The 19,665-nt window shown below is 34.2% G+C and overlaps 1 protein-coding gene across 1 annotated transcript in view; it reads left to right on the forward strand.

Moving 5' to 3' along the window:
* LOC141562033 (uncharacterized) overlaps positions 1 to 13,645 on the forward strand; it is an 88,493-nt gene extending 74,848 nt beyond the window's left edge. Inside the window, exons 3-12 of the mRNA XM_074302069.1 lie at positions 2,797 to 2,822; positions 3,337 to 3,418; positions 4,595 to 4,632; positions 5,895 to 5,967; positions 7,154 to 7,191; positions 8,453 to 8,525; positions 9,712 to 9,749; positions 11,011 to 11,083; positions 12,270 to 12,307; positions 13,569 to 13,645. Of these exons, the coding sequence (XP_074158170.1) occupies positions 2,797 to 2,822; positions 3,337 to 3,418; positions 4,595 to 4,632; positions 5,895 to 5,967; positions 7,154 to 7,191; positions 8,453 to 8,525; positions 9,712 to 9,749; positions 11,011 to 11,083; positions 12,270 to 12,307; positions 13,569 to 13,645 (556 nt within the window). The remainder of the gene's footprint in view (positions 1 to 2,796; positions 2,823 to 3,336; positions 3,419 to 4,594; positions 4,633 to 5,894; positions 5,968 to 7,153; positions 7,192 to 8,452; positions 8,526 to 9,711; positions 9,750 to 11,010; positions 11,084 to 12,269; positions 12,308 to 13,568) is intronic.
* Positions 13,646 to 19,665: the final 6,020 nt, after the last annotated feature.

A 19,665-nucleotide genomic window follows, 5' to 3' on the forward strand; every position in this document is an offset into this window, starting at 1 on the left:
GCAAATAGCTTCAGTTCTTTTTTGGCCAGAAACCTTGAAGTTTTCCCCTTCCAGATTCATTCATTCAGGTGTTTATTTAGAAAGTAGAGGGAGGGAGTACGTGTAGGAGTGCAGATTCTTTGCCTGAAATACTACTTAGGCTTACTCATTGAATGGTGTGAAAAATCTCTCTTCTCTTCCCATACTGGCCAGACCTAAAAGATCTGCCTCTTTGGAAAGCATGGATTTTATTCTACAGTGCCTGTTGGTTTTTCAACCTGCCCCTGGATTTTCCCACTTTAATGTTTTCTGTATTTTTTTTCTTTTTTCCCCTTTTTTAATGGACTTAAGCTATCTCTGCATTGTGAGTATATGTGGTATGTTCACACACATTTGTCTATATGAAAACAGAAAGTTAACTTCTCAAATATAAAGGGCACCTAGAACAAGAGAATAGATTGGATCATAGGATATAGTGATGAGAGAAAGGAAAGGGGCAATCCCGCTGGCCTGCACAAAGATCCCAGGAGGCACAGTGTCCTCTGTAAATGAATTTACAGGCCCGAAAAACTAGATTGATAAATAAAAGGTTTATTGTAGAAATTTGGAAGTAAAGTTCAGTTAGAAAGATGCCAGGGCCAAAGGTGGCCGCTGGGCGGGCAGGAACCCTTACCTGGCCAGAAAGATAACCATGTGTTGGGGGGAAGGGCTCTTGCAAAGTGAGAGCTCCAGCTGGGCTCTTTCATACCTAAAAGGAGATTGTGGGCAGTGCCAAACTCTTGGTGACCTTTTCAGATAAGGATGAAACTGACTGGGGGGGCTGAGAAAACCCAAGCCAGCTCAGATCCCGTGGGGGCTGGGCCCAGATATTCATCCATGGGGGTTGAGAATTTTAAAGGGAACCTCAACCCTTATCAATAGGCAGAGAAAGTGACAAACTGCAGGAAAAAATGTATGAATTTGATTACTTTTCAAGGCCCTTTCAATAGGTAATGCAAGATCATTATAAAATGAGTCCTTTTCTTATCTAATTTCATAATAATAGTTCAGTCTGTCTCTGCCTTTATCTGTCTCTTCATATGTGAATATATAAAATGATTTCACAGATGTGTATTTATATGTGTGGATATATATAATATTTCTATTTTCATTTTCATCTATTTACATCTATTTTCATTTTAAGGAATGCATCATGTGAAAGTTACATCAAAAACATCTTATATATTTGAATGTGGTGAGTTTTTTGAAATGACATTAACATTTACAGATTACATAGTTATTGGAACACTACTGAAACGTAACTTTCAGGCAATCCAAGTATTCTATTTTTCTTTCCTGTTGAGAGTTGTCATCTATTGGGTAGGGGACAAGGATGGGGGGAATTTCTACTATGGAAAAGTCAAACATTAATTTCACATTAGGAAAATGACTGATGGTTCATTTTTTTCTCTAAATACTAATTTAAGTCACTTTCAAACGTTTGACTATTTCAGACAATGGTGAAATCCATTTGAAAAAAAAAAGATTCCGGAAAAGTTTTTGTTGGTGAGTTTCTATTGGAATCTCTTAGATTAGAATTAACTTTGTGTTGAGGTCCAATATTCATATTAAATGGGATCATTTAAAACAGCTTATGCTGATACTTATTCAAAATGGTCAAATAAAACAGTGATTGCATAACACAAAGAAAAACATGCTCTTGAAGAAGAGTGGTGAGCAGTGAGGTTCCATCTCTACCAAGGCCCTGGGGATGTTGATCAGTGTACCATTAAATCCATTTCACTCCTTTGGTCTCTCCATTCATCAAGCTAGCTCAGGAAAACTGTGTGAAAAGCACAGGAGAAAGCAGGAGGTGTAACAAAGGAGAGGGGGTGGGGCAATCATTTTTTCAAGCATGTCTGAGGAATTTCCTATCCTCTCACAGCCAGGAAGGTCTCAATTGGAAATGACTTCTGAGAAAAGGTGCCAGGTTCTGATGAAGCAGCCATCCTAGAAAGGGAAAGGACTTGGCTGAGTCAGAAAAGGGCCAAAATGAGTGACCTTGAAACAACCCATCCAGAAGAAAAAGAATGAATGAATAATATCATATGATCTTTTCTCAAAATAATTGTATTGTGTTCTGCTAGGCGCTTTTCAGTGTAGAGAAAAGATAATTATGAGAAATGTTTTTTTAAGAAATAATGTTGTGTATTTGTCATTGAAATAAGCAGAGAGATGCCATCTCTACACAGCATGCTGACAGACATAAAAATCATCATGGGATATCTCATTACAAAGGGCTTTGAATAAAATTTCAACCTAGTGAGAAATATCTCAGCTTAAACAATTATGAAGGGATCCACATTCAATGGAAATATATGTATCTAATTATATTTTGGCTCTATCTTTGTTTAAGAAATTAAAGCTTTAAAAATAAACCTTGACAGGGATTCTCTATTGTCAGAGCATGGAGTACAATAACCTGTTCAGAATTATTTTCACCATCATGATCTCTTCCAAATTTTTGTTACTCTAGACATTCACAGTATATATATATATATATATATATATATATATATATATATATATATATATATATATATATATATATATATATATATATATGTATATATTTTTTTTTCTTGGAGACATAAAGTGCCTCACACTAAAGAGGATTCCTCTTCCAGGGCCGTCTAAAATGTAAATGATGGTTTTCTTTTTAAAGATCCTTTAGGCAAATTGAGTCTATCTACCTTTTTAAAATGAGGAATTAACATTTCATGTATTTTTTTATTTTTTTCTCTTTTCAAATGAATACTCCCTGGAACATAAAACAAGGAGAGAAAAAGACAAGTTTTATAATGGTGAGGTTAATTCATACTTTATATTTTCTAATTTCATTATACAGAGATTATTTATTCAGTAACATATATTTAAAAAAAACATTAATTTCATTAAAAAAGAATAAAAAAATACAACATAATAACACAGAACTATAGGGAACCTTACAATGTGTCTAGCTAAATGCCGGGGGGAGGAGTCAATATACATAACAAGTTACCAGTTCAAGAAAGTTGTATATATTAATATAAGAAATTATATTCATGAAAGGTTGCTGTATATTTTTTTACTTTATTTTTTTCTTCCTTTCCTCCCTTCTCTCATGACATCAAGGTGTATTTAGAAAATGATGTATTTATAAATATAAAGGGAGATACATATATATATACATATATATGCATAAACATATATATATATATATATATATATATATATATAAGAACCATATGACAAAAGTATTGCCTTCAAAAGTGGTCTGACATTCTTTTTGATTATCCACTTTATTGCTTCTTTGTTTTGACATTGGGATTTTTATAGTTATAGAGGAATGGGAACATTGTTTTGAAACACCTGACCCACCTGGACAAGCCAAAAGCGACAAAAGTTACTACGATGAAAAGTGAGCTTCCCTTCTTTCCCAAAACTGTAAAGAAATCAGATATATAATGAGAACATAAAAAAGTTTCTCAATATATCCATTTTAAAACAGAAAAATATACTTTGTAAAGAATCTACATGTCTTCAAATGCATCACTCCAAGTGATTTCTGCTTAAAATATAGAGATGTTTGCTACAAGAATAGCATTGCCATACATTACCAGCATAATTTTAAAAAATCATGTAGCCACTGATTTATTGTGACTTTTATCAAATGTTATAAACTAAATTTTGAGGATTTGGGAGTTGAATAGAATTAAGGCCCTTCAAACTCCAAAATCCAGTGCTCTATCCAATGTGTAAATTAGCTGCTGACACATTATTTATTTAAATTTTTTTCTACATTCTATATTTTTATATAAAATGATTAGAAACCAAATGATACTTTCAGTCATGCCAGGGAACAGAATTATTGGAGGAAAAAATTTCGGACTGGTGATTCTACTTGATTGGGAACATGTCTCTTCAAGCAATGACCAAGTGAAATTGGATTTAGAAAGAAAATGGAGACTTGATTGTAGCTCTTAGACCCCAGGAGATAAAGCAAAAATAAATTGAGCAAAGAGGGATCTCTATATGAGAAGACATTATCTCAAAATACATTAAAAAATTGCTGGATTTCAGGAAAATCGGAAACAATAATTCAAGCATTGAAATACATAAGGAGAGGTAAATTGACACAAAAATACTATGAAATTCACAATTACCTTGCCATTTGATATCCCTCGCTTTATGCTTATAATCTCTGAGCAATTTCAAGATATTTATGCTTCTCAACATCTTGGCTGTAGAGGAGAAATCCATGATGTCCCAACTGGGTCAATTTTGCAATTCTAAATACCCAGGTATTAGGTTCATAGACACAAATTCTCACTTTCCTTTCATCAGTGTAAAAAAAAAAATGCTTCCAAGAATGGCAGCTACCTTGGTGTGAGCTATATTGTGAATATGAATTTTATATTTGGAGCTTTACAGATTCTCTGTGTCACACTGAAGAGCACTCATGCAAATGTAAATGTTTTGCTTTAGAAAAGATCTTAAAGCTAATTAGGCCTTTCTAGACTTTTTTAGAAGGAGGATTAATGTTTCATTTTCTTCTTCTTTCCTTTCACTTCATTCCTTTCTGAAATATAAAAAGTGATGAAAGTGAAGAAAGCAATTGGTCATCTGATGAGGGTGAGTCCCGCCACTTATTTTGTGTATTTGTTGATTTCAGTATAGTGAGATCATAAGAAGATTATTGAATGTTTTTAGAAAAACTAGTTTATTGCAAAAAATAATACAAACCCATGCAACTGGATAAGAAAACTACAGAGTGAACACTGAGATGTGGCCAGCTATAAACTGGCCAGGATTCAGTGTACATAACGATAAATTGCCAATTTCTTCAAAATGTATATATTTTATACATGAAATTATATTCCTGAAAGTACATCTTTCTCCCCTGCAAATAGCTCTTTTGTTCAGCTGTGTATTTTTTTAGTTTATAGTTTTTGCTACTTTTTTTTTTGTTTCCTCTGAACACCATATCAAGTTGGAATTAAAAATTGATATATTTATGAATATAAAGTAAGATAAATTCATATATTTTCATATTATACACATACACATAACTCTCCTTTACACATACACACACGTTTCCTACAACAGTTAAGATTGCTTGAATTCCTCCCCGAATCCTCCAATGATAGCAATTCTGAGCAAACAGCAACCTTAATGAGTGAAATGAGCATGCTTAGGAGGGTCTTCCCTTAGTAGAGAACACTAAAGTATATTTGTCAGTTTCCAATTTAGAAATAATTAAGAGAAACATTCAATTCTATGAAATATCTAAAGTCTCAAAGTTTTTGCTGCTTCAGTCTTTTTCTTCGCACCAAAATGTCTCATACAGGCTGACTTGAGCAATATGGTCAGCATTTGAGTGTCCTTTGCTCTCCCCCTTTTTATTTGTCAGGGGTATGTTGTGCTCTAAATTACACTAACAAACTCCATGTTTGGTCATATTATGCATTGAGTGGATTCTGTAGATTATTGACACACACTGATAATCACATCTTAGGAGAAAAAGTATTTTAGCTGCTTGTTGGCAAAGGTGATGTCCATCTTCATCTTAGCTTCCTTTGCATCCCAGGGAGTGTAGATGGTTTACTATGTTTCCCAAAATGATTTTATTTCCAAGAAATTGCCCCACAGGTCGAAATATCTGTCATAGAGTGTTTTAGATTTCAGTGACATTTTAACTTTTGCAGTAAAGAAGCATGCAAGTCGTTAGCCCTTCGAGTTGATCATACATATTTGGGGGGAAGGAAGGGGTCCTAGAAACCTGTACCTGTGTCATTGTAAGGAACCACATGAGAAAACTATCACTTTCAAAACTTGTCTGATTTATGCATTTGACTGCTTCTTTGGTTTGTTATTGGATATTTTTATACTTACAGATATATTGGAATCGTATCTTCATTACCGTCATAACAACACACCTGAGTCAAACAGGATAAAAGATGAGAAAAAGTGAGCTTCCCTTCTTCCCCAAACACTTTATTCCAATTAGCTCTGTAAGGAGGACCTCAAAAGGTTCAGAATACCTTCATTTTTTTAGAGAAGAAGATACCTTGTATAAAGAATGTACATACCTTCAAATGGAAGGGACATTTCCTTGAAATTTAGAGGTCTCGAATTCAAAAATAGACTTCTCATATATCACCAGCAACATTTCCTTCTTTTAAAATATTTGCATAGTCACTGGGTTGTGACTATGAGTTGTGGAGTATCAGACACTTATTTTTAAGGGTTTCAGATTCGAACTGAAACTGAACTCAGGCCTCCTGACTCCAATGTCTGGTGCACTTTCCAATGTCCCTTCTAGCTGCTGTAACATTATGTTTTACTTTAAGTATAAGTATTTTTCTACATTCTCTATTATCATATTGACTGATTAGAAACCATATGATGCTTCAGTCATTCCAGAGAACAGAATTTTTGGAGGTAATATTCCTTGATTGGGGAGAAGATATGTCTCTTAAAGCAGTGATTGAGTGAAATGGGATTAAGAAAGAAAGTGGAAGCTTAATTGTAGCTCTTACCCCATAGCACTTAAAGCAAAAATAAGTTGAGTAGAGAGGGATCTCTACCTGAGAGGACATTAACTCACACCACAGTAAAAAAGTGCTTGATGACAGGAAAATCGGACCCAATAATTCAGGCATTCAAATACCTAAGGATTGTTAAATTGCCACAAAAATACTATGAAATTCACAATTAACTTGCCATATCCTATCCCCTGCTTTATGCTTATAATCTCTGAAAAATTTCGGGATATTTCTCCTTCTCAACATCTTGGCTGTAGAGGAGAAATCCATGATGTCCCAACTGGGTCAACTTTGCAATTCTAAATATCCAGGTATTAGGTTCATAGACACAAATTCTCACTTTCCTTTCATCAGTGTAAAAAAAAAAAATGCTTCCGGGAATGGCAGCTACCTTGGTGTGAGCTATATTGTGAATATGAATTTTATATTTGGAGCTTTACAGATTCTCTGTGTCACACTGAAGAGCACTCATGCAAATGTAAATGATGTTTTGTTTTAGAAAAGATCTTAAATCTAGTTAGGCCTTTCTAGACTCTTTTAGAAAGAGGATTAATGTTTCATTTTCTTCTTCTTTCTTTTCACTTCATTCCTTGCTGAAATATAAAAAGTAATGAAAGTGAAGAAAGCAATTGGTCATCTGATGAGGGTGAGTCCTGCCACTTATTTTGTGTATTTGTTGATTTCAGTATAGTGAGATCATAAGAAGATTATGGAATGTTTTTAGAAAAACTAGTTTATTGCAAAAAATAATACAAACCCATGCAACTGGATAAGAAAACTACAGAGTGAACACTGAGATGTGGCCAGCTATAAACTGGCCAGGATTCAGTGTACATAACGATAAATTGCCAATTTCTTCAAAATGTATATATTTATACATGAAATTATATTCCTGAAAGTACATCTTTCTCCCCTGCAAATAGCTCTTTTGTTCAGCTGTGTATTTTTTTAGTTTATAGTTTTTGCTACTTTTTTTTTTGTTTCCTCTGAACACCATATCAAGTTGGAATTAAAAATTGATATATTTATGAATATAAAGTAAGATAAATTCATATATTTTCATATTATACACATACACATAACTCTCCTTTACACATACACACACGTTTCCTACAACAGTTAAGATTGCTTGAATTCCTCCCCGAATCCTCCAATGATAGCAATTCTGAGCAAACAGCAACCTTAATGAGTGAAATGAGCATGCTTAGGAGGGTCTTCCCTTAGTAGAGAACACTAAAGTATATTTGTCAGTTTCCAATTTAGAAATAATTAAGAGAAACATTCAATTCTATGAAATATCTAAAGTCTCAAAGTTTTTGCTGCTTCAGTCTTTTTCTTCGCACCAAAATGTCTCATACAGGCTGACTTGAGCAATATGGTCAGCATTTGAGTGTCCTTTGCTCTCCCCCTTTTTATTTGTCAGGGGTATGTTGTGCTCTAAATTACACTAACAAACTCCATGTTTGGTCATATTATGCATTGAGTGGATTCTGTAGATTATTGACACACACTGATAATCACATCTTAGGAGAAAAAGTATTTTAGCTGCTTGTTGGCAAAGGTGATGTCCATCTTCATCTTAGCTTCCTTTGCATCCCAGGGAGTGTAGATGGTTTACTATGTTTCCCAAAATGATTTTATTTCCAAGAAATTGCCCCACAGGTCGAAATATCTGTCATAGAGTGTTTTAGATTTCAGTGACATTTTAACTTTTGCAGTAAAGAAGCATGCAAGTCGTTAGCCCTTCGAGTTGATCATACATATTTGGGGGGAAGGAAGGGGTCCTAGAAACCTGTACCTGTGTCATTGTAAGGAACCACATGAGAAAACTATCACTTTCAAAACTTGTCTGATTTATGCATTTGACTGCTTCTTTGGTTTGTTATTGGATATTTTTATACTTACAGATATATTGGAATCGTATCTTCATTACCGTCATAACAACACACCTGAGTCAAACAGGATAAAAGATGAGAAAAAGTGAGCTTCCCTTCTTCCCCAAACACTTTATTCCAATTAGCTCTGTAAGGAGGACCTCAAAAGGTTCAGAATACCTTCATTTTTTTAGAGAAGAAGATACCTTGTATAAAGAATGTACATACCTTCAAATGGAAGGGACATTTCCTTGAAATTTAGAGGTCTCGAATTCAAAAATAGACTTCTCATATATCACCAGCAACATTTCCTTCTTTTAAAATATTTGCATAGTCACTGGGTTGTGACTATGAGTTGTGGAGTATCAGACACTTATTTTTAAGGGTTTCAGATTCGAACTGAAACTGAACTCAGGCCTCCTGACTCCAATGTCTGGTGCACTTTCCAATGTCCCTTCTAGCTGCTGTAACATTATGTTTTACTTTAAGTATAAGTATTTTTCTACATTCTCTATTATCATATTGACTGATTAGAAACCATATGATGCTTCAGTCATTCCAGAGAACAGAATTTTTGGAGGTAATATTCCTTGACTGGGGAGAAGATATGTCTCTTAAAGCAGTGATTGAGTGAAATGGGATTAAGAAAGAAAGTGGAAGCTTAATTGTAGCTCTTACCCCATAGCACTTAAAGCAAAAATAAGTTGAGTAGAGAGGGATCTCTACCTGAGAGGACATTAACTCACACCACAGTAAAAAAGTGCTTGATGACAGGAAAATCGGACCCAATAATTCAGGCATTCAAATACCTAAGGATTGTTAAATTGCCACAAAAATACTATGAAATTCACAATTAACTTGCCATATCCTATCCCCTGCTTTATGCTTATAATCTCTGAAAAATTTCGGGATATTTCTCCTTCTCAACATCTTGGCTGTAGAGGAGAAATCCATGATGTCCCAACTGGGTCAACTTTGCAATTCTAAATATCCAGGTATTAGGTTCATAGACACAAATTCTCACTTTCCTTTCATCAGTGTAAAAAAAAAAAATGCTTCTGGGAATGGCAGCTACCTTGGTGTGAGCTATATTGTGAATATGAATTTTATATTTGGAGCTTTACAGATTCTCTGTGTCACACTGAAGAGCACTCATGCAAATGTAAATGATGTTTTGTTTTAGAAAAGATCTTAAATCTAGTTAGGCCTTTCTAGACTCTTTTAGAAAGAGGATTAATGTTTCATTTTCTTCTTCTTTCTTTTCACTTCATTCCTTGCTGAAATATAAAAAGTAATGAAAGTGAAGAAAGCAATTGGTCATCTGATGAGGGTGAGTCCTGCCACTTATTTTGTGTATTTGTTGATTTCAGTATAGTGAGATCATAAGAAGATTATGGAATGTTTTTAGAAAAACTAGTTTATTGCAAAAAATAATACAAACCCATGCAACTGGATAAGAAAACTACAGAGTGAACACTGAGATGTGGCCAGCTATAAACTGGCCAGGATTCAGTGTACATAACGATAAATTGCCAATTTCTTCAAAATGTATATATTTATACATGAAATTATATTCCTGAAAGTACATCTTTCTCCCCTGCAAATAGCTCTTTTGTTCAGCTGTGTATTTTTTTAGTTTATAGTTTTTGCTACTTTTTTTTTTGTTTCCTCTGAACACCATATCAAGTTGGAATTAAAAATTGATATATTTATGAATATAAAGTAAGATAAATTCATATATTTTCATATTATACACATACACATAACTCTCCTTTACACATACACACACGTTTCCTACAACAGTTAAGATTGCTTGAATTCCTCCCCGAATCCTCCAATGATAGCAATTCTGAGCAAACAGCAACCTTAATGAGTGAAATGAGCATGCTTAGGAGGGTCTTCCCTTAGTAGAGAACACTAAAGTATATTTGTCAGTTTCCAATTTAGAAATAATTAAGAGAAACATTCAATTCTATGAAATATCTAAAGTCTCAAAGTTTTTGCTGCTTCAGTCTTTTTCTTCGCACCAAAATGTCTCATACAGGCTGACTTGAGCAATATGGTCAGCATTTGAGTGTCCTTTGCTCTCCCCCTTTTTATTTGTCAGGGGTATGTTGTGCTCTAAATTACACTAACAAACTCCATGTTTGGTCATATTATGCATTGAGTGGATTCTGTAGATTATTGACACACACTGATAATCACATCTTAGGAGAAAAAGTATTTTAGCTGCTTGTTGGCAAAGGTGATGTCCATCTTCATCTTAGCTTCCTTTGCATCCCAGGGAGTGTAGATGGTTTACTATGTTTCCCAAAATGATTTTATTTCCAAGAAATTGCCCCACAGGTCGAAATATCTGTCATAGAGTGTTTTAGATTTCAGTGACATTTTAACTTTTGCAGTAAAGAAGCATGCAAGTCGTTAGCCCTTCGAGTTGATCATACATATTTGGGGGGAAGGAAGGGGTCCTAGAAACCTGTACCTGTGTCATTGTAAGGAACCACATGAGAAAACTATCACTTTCAAAACTTGTCTGATTTATGCATTTGACTGCTTCTTTGGTTTGTTATTGGATATTTTTATACTTACAGATATATTGGAATCGTATCTTCATTACCGTCATAACAACACACCTGAGTCAAACAGGATAAAAGATGAGAAAAAGTGAGCTTCCCTTCTTCCCCAAACACTTTATTCCAATTAGCTCTGTAAGGAGGACCTCAAAAGGTTCAGAATACCTTCATTTTTTTAGAGAAGAAGATACCTTGTATAAAGAATGTACATACCTTCAAATGGAAGGGACATTTCCTTGAAATTTAGAGGTCTCGAATTCAAAAATAGACTTCTCATATATCACCAGCAACATTTCCTTCTTTTAAAATATTTGCATAGTCACTGGGTTGTGACTATGAGTTGTGGAGTATCAGACACTTATTTTTAAGGGTTTCAGATTCGAACTGAAACTGAACTCAGGCCTCCTGACTCCAATGTCTGGTGCACTTTCCAATGTCCCTTCTAGCTGCTGTAACATTATGTTTTACTTTAAGTATAAGTATTTTTCTACATTCTCTATTATCATATTGACTGATTAGAAACCATATGATGCTTCAGTCATTCCAGAGAACAGAATTTTTGGAGGTAATATTCCTTGATTGGGGAGAAGATATGTCTCTTAAAGCAGTGATTGAGTGAAATGGGATTAAGAAAGAAAGTGGAAGCTTAATTGTAGCTCTTACCCCATAGCACTTAAAGCAAAAATAAGTTGAGTAGAGAGGGATCTCTACCTGAGAGGACATTAACTCACACCACAGTAAAAAAGTGCTTGATGACAGGAAAATCGGACCCAATAATTCAGGCATTCAAATACCTAAGGATTGTTAAATTGCCACAAAAATACTATGAAATTCACAATTAACTTGCCATATCCTATCCCCTGCTTTATGCTTATAATCTCTGAAAAATTTCGGGATATTTCTCCTTCTCAACATCTTGGCTGTAGAGGAGAAATCCATGATGTCCCAACTGGGTCAACTTTGCAATTCTAAATATCCAGGTATTAGGTTCATAGACACAAATTCTCACTTTCCTTTCATCAGTGTAAAAAAAAAAAATGCTTCCGGGAATGGCAGCTACCTTGGTGTGAGCTATATTGTGAATATGAATTTTATATTTGGAGCTTTACAGATTCTCTGTGTCACACTGAAGAGCACTCATGCAAATGTAAATGATGTTTTGTTTTAGAAAAGATCTTAAATCTAGTTAGGCCTTTCTAGACTCTTTTAGAAAGAGGATTAATGTTTCATTTTCTTCTTCTTTCTTTTCACTTCATTCCTTGCTGAAATATAAAAAGTAATGAAAGTGAAGAAAGCAATTGGTCATCTGATGAGGGTGAGTCCTGCCACTTATTTTGTGTATTTGTTGATTTCAGTATAGTGAGATCATAAGAAGATTATTGAATGTTTTTAGAAAAACTAGTTTATTGCAAAAAATAATACAAACCCATGCAACTGGATAAGAAAACTACAGAGTGAACACTGAGATGTGGCCAGCTATAAACTGGCCAGGATTCAGTGTACATAACGATAAATTGCCAATTTCTTCAAAATGTATATATTTATACATGAAATTATATTCCTGAAAGTACATCTTTCTCCCCTGCAAATAGCTCTTTTGTTCAGCTGTGTATTTTTTTAGTTTATAGTTTTTGCTACTTTTTTTTTTGTTTCCTCTGAACACCATATCAAGTTGGAATTAAAAATTGATATATTTATGAATATAAAGTAAGATAAATTCATATATTTTCATATTATACACATACACATAACTCTCCTTTACACATACACACACGTTTCCTACAACAGTTAAGATTGCTTGAATTCCTCCCCGAATCCTCCAATGATAGCAATTCTGAGCAAACAGCAACCTTAATGAGTGAAATGAGCATGCTTAGGAGGGTCTTCCCTTAGTAGAGAACACTAAAGTATATTTGTCAGTTTCCAATTTAGAAATAATTAAGAGAAACATTCAATTCTATGAAATATCTAAAGTCTCAAAGTTTTTGCTGCTTCAGTCTTTTTCTTCGCACCAAAATGTCTCATACAGGCTGACTTGAGCAATATGGTCAGCATTTGAGTGTCCTTTGCTCTCCCCCTTTTTATTTGTCAGGGGTATGTTGTGCTCTAAATTACACTAACAAACTCCATGTTTGGTCATATTATGCATTGAGTGGATTCTGTAGATTATTGACACACACTGATAATCACATCTTAGGAGAAAAAGTATTTTAGCTGCTTGTTGGCAAAGGTGATGTCCATCTTCATCTTAGCTTCCTTTGCATCCCAGGGAGTGTAGATGGTTTACTATGTTTCCCAAAATGATTTTATTTCCAAGAAATTGCCCCACAGGTCGAAATATCTGTCATAGAGTGTTTTAGATTTCAGTGACATTTTAACTTTTGCAGTAAAGAAGCATGCAAGTCGTTAGCCCTTCGAGTTGATCATACATATTTGGGGGGAAGGAAGAGGTCCTAGAAACCTGTACCTGTGTCATTGTAAGGAACCACATGAGAAAACTATCACTTTCAAAACTTGTCTGATTTATGCATTTGACTGCTTCTTTGGTTTGTTATTGGATATTTTTATACTTACAGATATATTGGAATCGTATCTTCATTACCGTCATAACAACACACCTGAGTCAAACAGGATAAAAGATGAGAAAAAGTGAGCTTCCCTTCTTCCCCAAACACTTTATTCCAATTAGCTCTGTAAGGAGGACCTCAAAAGGTTCAGAATACCTTCATTTTTTTAGAGAAGAAGATACCTTGTATAAAGAATGTACATACCTTCAAATGGAAGGGACATTTCCTTGAAATTTAGAGGTCTCGAATTCAAAAATAGACTTCTCATATATCACCAGCAACATTTCCTTCTTTTAAAATATTTGCATAGTCACTGGGTTGTGACTATGAGTTGTGGAGTATCAGACACTTATTTTTAAGGGTTTCAGATTCGAACTGAAACTGAACTCAGGCCTCCTGACTCCAATGTCTGGTGCACTTTCCAATGTCCCTTCTAGCTGCTGTAACATTATGTTTTACTTTAAGTATAAGTATTTTTCTACATTCTCTATTATCATATTGACTGATTAGAAACCATATGATGCTTCAGTCATTCCAGAGAACAGAATTTTTGGAGGTAATATTCCTTGATTGGGGAGAAGATATGTCTCTTAAAGCAGTGATTGAGTGAAATGGGATTAAGAAAGAAAGTGGAAGCTTAATTGTAGCTCTTACCCCATAGCACTTAAAGCAAAAATAAGTTGAGTAGAGAGGGATCTCTACCTGAGAGGACATTAACTCACACCACAGTAAAAAAGTGCTTGATGACAGGAAAATCGGACCCAATAATTCAGGCATTCAAATACCTAAGGATTGTTAAATTGCCACAAAAATACTATGAAATTCACAATTAACTTGCCATATCCTATCCCCTGCTTTATGCTTATAATCTCTGAAAAATTTCGGGATATTTCTCCTTCTCAACATCTTGGCTGTAGAGGAGAAATCCATGATGTCCCAACTGGGTCAACTTTGCAATTCTAAATATCCAGGTATTAGGTTCATAGACACAAATTCTCACTTTCCTTTCATCAGTGTAAAAAAAAAAAATGCTTCCGGGAATGGCAGCTACCTTGGTGTGAGCTATATTGTGAATATGAATTTTATATTTGGAGCTTTACAGATTCTCTGTGTCACACTGAAGAGCACTCATGCAAATGTAAATGATGTTTTGTTTTAGAAAAGATCTTAAATCTAGTTAGGCCTTTCTAGACTCTTTTAGAAAGAGGATTAATGTTTCATTTTCTTCTTCTTTCTTTTCACTTCATTCCTTGCTGAAATATAAAAAGTAATGAAAGTGAAGAAAGCAATTGGTCATCTGATGAGGGTGAGTCCTGCCACTTATTTTGTGTATTTGTTGATTTCAGTATAGTGAGATCATAAGAAGATTATGGAATGTTTTTAGAAAAACTAGTTTATTGCAAAAAATAATACAAACCCATGCAACTGGATAAGAAAACTACAGAGTGAACACTGAGATGTGGCCAGCTATAAACTGGCCAGGATTCAGTGTACATAACGATAAATTGCCAATTTCTTCAAAATGTATATATTTATACATGAAATTATATTCCTGAAAGTACATCTTTCTCCCCTGCAAATAGCTCTTTTGTTCAGCTGTGTATTTTTTTAGTTTATAGTTTTTGCTACTTTTTTTTTTGTTTCCTCTGAACACCATATCAAGTTGGAATTAAAAATTGATATATTTATGAATATAAAGTAAGATAAATTCATATATTTTCATATTATACACATACACATAACTCTCCTTTACACATACACACACGTTTCCTACAACAGTTAAGATTGCTTGAATTCCTCCCCGAATCCTCCAATGATAGCAATTCTGAGCAAACAGCAACCTTAATGAGTGAAATGAGCATGCTTAGGAGGGTCTTCCCTTAGTAGAGAACACTAAAGTATATTTGTCAGTTTCCAATTTAGAAATAATTAAGAGAAACATTCAATTCTATGAAATATCTAAAGTCTCAAAGTTTTTGCTGCTTCAGTCTTTTTCTTCGCACCAAAATGTCTCATACAGGCTGACTTGAGCAATATGGTCAGCATTTGAGTGTCCTTTGCTCTCCCCCTTTTTATTTGTCAGGGGTATGTTGTGCTCTAAATTACACTAACAAACTCCATGTTTGGTCATATTATGCATTGAGTGGATTCTGTAGATTATTGACACACACTGATAATCACATCTTAGGAGAAAAAGTATTTTAGCTGCTTGTTGGCAAAGGTGATGTCCATCTTCATCTTAGCTTCCTTTGCATCCCAGGGAGTGTAGATGGTTTACTATGTTTCCCAAAATGATTTTATTTCCAAGAAATTGCCCCACAGGTCGAAATATCTGTCATAGAGTGTTTTAGATTTCAGTGACATTTTAACTTTTGCAGTAAAGAAGCATGCAAGTCGTTAGCCCTTCGAGTTGATCATACATATTTGGGGGGAAGGAAGGGGTCCTAGAAACCTGTACCTGTGTCATTGTAAGGAACCACATGAGAAAACTATCACTTTCAAAACTTGTCTGATTTATGCATTTGACTGCTTCTTTGGTTTGTTATTGGATATTTTTATACTTACAGATATATTGGAATCGTATCTTCATTACCGTCATAACAACACACCTGAGTCAAACAGGATAAAAGATGAGAAAAAGTGAGCTTCCCTTCTTCCCCAAACACTTTATTCCAATTAGCTCTGTAAGGAGGACCTCAAAAGGTTCAGAATACCTTCATTTTTTTAGAGAAGAAGATACCTTGTATAAAGAATGTACATACCTTCAAATGGAAGGGACATTTCCTTGAAATTTAGAGGTCTCGAATTCAAAAATAGACTTCTCATATATCACCAGCAACATTTCCTTCTTTTAAAATATTTGCATAGTCACTGGGTTGTGACTATGAGTTGTGGAGTATCAGACACTTATTTTTAAGGGTTTCAGATTCGAACTGAAACTGAACTCAGGCCTCCTGACTCCAATGTCTGGTGCACTTTCCAATGTCCCTTCTAGCTGCTGTAACATTATGTTTTACTTTAAGTATAAGTATTTTTCTACATTCTCTATTATCATATTGACTGATTAGAAACCATATGATGCTTCAGTCATTCCAGAGAACAGAATTTTTGGAGGTAATATTCCTTGATTGGGGAGAAGATATGTCTCTTAAAGCAGTGATTGAGTGAAATGGGATTAAGAAAGAAAGTGGAAGCTTAATTGTAGCTCTTACCCCATAGCACTTAAAGCAAAAATAAGTTGAGTAGAGAGGGATCTCTACCTGAGAGGACATTAACTCACACCACAGTAAAAAAGTGCTTGATGACAGGAAAATCGGACCCAATAATTCAGGCATTCAAATACCTAAGGATTGTTAAATTGCCACAAAAATACTATGAAATTCACAATTAACTTGCCATATCCTATCCCTGCTTTATGCTTATAATCTCTGAAAAATTTCGGGATATTTCTCCTTCTCAACATCTTGGCTGTAGAGGAGAAATCCATGATGTCCCAACTGGGTCAACTTTGCAATTCTAAATATCCAGGTATTAGGTTCATAGACACAAATTCTCACTTTCCTTTCATCAGTGTAAAAAAAAAAATGCTTCCGGGAATGGCAGCTACCTTGGTGTGAGCTATATTGTGAATATGAATTTTATATTTGGAGCTTTACAGATTCTCTGTGTCACACTGAAGAGCACTCATGCAAATGTAAATGATGTTTTGTTTTAGAAAAGATCTTAAATCTAGTTAGGCCTTTCTAGACTCTTTTAGAAAGAGGATTAATGTTTCATTTTCTTCTTCTTTCTTTTCACTTCATTCCTTGCTGAAATATAAAAAGTAATGAAAGTGAAGAAAGCAATTGGTCATCTGATGAGGGTGAGTCCTGCCACTTATTTTGTGTATTTGTTGATTTCAGTATAGTGAGATCATAAGAAGATTATGGAATGTTTTTAGAAAAACTAGTTTATTGCAAAAAATAATACAAACCCATGCAACTGGATAAGAAAACTACAGAGTGAACACTGAGATGTGGCCAGCTATAAACTGGCCAGGATTCAGTGTACATAACGATAAATTGCCAATTTCTTCAAAATGTATATATTTATACATGAAATTATATTCCTGAAAGTACATCTTTCTCCCCTGCAAATAGCTCTTTTGTTCAGCTGTGTATTTTTTTAGTTTATAGTTTTTGCTACTTTTTTTTTTGTTTCCTCTGAACACCATATCAAGTTGGAATTAAAAATTGATATATTTATGAATATAAAGTAAGATAAATTCATATATTTTCATATTATACACATACACATAACTCTCCTTTACACATACACACACGTTTCCTACAACAGTTAAGATTGCTTGAATTCCTCCCCGAATCCTCCAATGATAGCAATTCTGAGCAAACAGCAACCTTAATGAGTGAAATGAGCATGCTTAGGAGGGTCTTCCCTTAGTAGAGAACACTAAAGTATATTTGTCAGTTTCCAATTTAGAAATAATTAAGAGAAACATTCAATTCTATGAAATATCTAAAGTCTCAAAGTTTTTGCTGCTTCAGTCTTTTTCTTCGCACCAAAATGTCTCATACAGGCTGACTTGAGCAATATGGTCAGCATTTGAGTGTCCTTTGCTCTCCCCCTTTTTATTTGTCAGGGGTATGTTGTGCTCTAAATTACACTAACAAACTCCATGTTTGGTCATATTATGCATTGAGTGGATTCTGTAGATTATTGACACACACTGATAATCACATCTTAGGAGAAAAAGTATTTTAGCTGCTTGTTGGCAAAGGACATTTGGACTTTTATCTTGCCTGATTCAATGATGATGTTTTGATACTAGATTATGTTAGAAAATCCTACAAGTATTTTTTTCCCTTTTTCTCTTTGGCTAATGCGTTACTTTAGCTTAGATTTCAGATAGAATACATTTCTGACAAATAGGATCTGCTTCCTAATACATCTGCAGGGATTTTTGGAACATTTTTCCTATTCTATATCCAAATTACAGGATTTATCTTTTTGAAATCCTAGGTTCTTATTTGACATATTTACCTTTTATATTAAACCACATTTTTCCTATAGATTAATTTTTTTCCACCAGTGATGTTATCAGATATTTTTCTTTAGAGCATATTTCTCAAAGAAAAACCTCAGTTCCTCAGAATCAGTCTGAGGGGACTTAATGTTTAGGAACACTTGGATGACTTAAATCATGACATATGCCCACCAAAGAGAAAGTTCTACTTAATTTCATTGGAAAGGGAATCAGTGCTTTTAATCAATGGAATTATAAAATGTAAGCTTCTAAAAGGTAAAACCAATCAAAACAAACACACCAAAAAACCTTTTATCTGTGTGGTTAAGAAAGCATACATAGCAAAAAACTTACAACAAAGTTTTGAATCTGACAACTCTGACAGGTATCATAATCAAATCAGCTAATATGAGGTGTTGTTGCATCATAAAGCATCTGTTTTAAAAGTGGACAGAGCAACTAAATGGTGTCAGTCCTGACCATAGGACAGTGAAAAAGCTGGTTTACTATTGATATAGAAAGACTTTTTTTTTTTCCACAGACAGTCAAAATATACCGAATTTTACTGAAGCCACGCTTCAGAAATATTGGGTAGTGCTACTTTCTACTTTACATTCATTATCCTTCAGATATTACCATGCAGTATTCTAAAAGTGAAATCCCTTAAACCCACCCTCCTTTGTAAAATAATTGTCTTCCTTAAATAGTTACTACTTCTTTTCCCCTCCTTCCAATAAGTAGCAATGCTATCTGGTTTAATTTTTAATTCTTAAATTTTTAAAATTCAATTCAATTAAATTTGTAGTTATTTAAAATTTCAATTTTAAAATTAAATTATTTATTTTATTTTATTCATTAATTTGACATTTGTTTTAATTTAATACTTGAATTTCCCCAAAACCAATCTGATTCTACTTGACCACCAAAAGGTCCTGGATCAAGCCCCATGTGGTCATTGTTTGGGTGTCCATTGACTCAGATTGAATGCAAATAGCTTCAGTTCTTTTTGGCCAGAAACCTTGAAGTTTTCCCCTTCCAGATTCATTCATTCAGGTGTTAATTTAGAAAGTGGTTTTTCCACAC

This window comes from Sminthopsis crassicaudata, chromosome 3 (assembly GCF_048593235.1).
Source record: "Sminthopsis crassicaudata isolate SCR6 chromosome 3, ASM4859323v1, whole genome shotgun sequence".
NCBI lineage: Eukaryota > Metazoa > Chordata > Mammalia > Dasyuromorphia > Dasyuridae > Sminthopsis > Sminthopsis crassicaudata.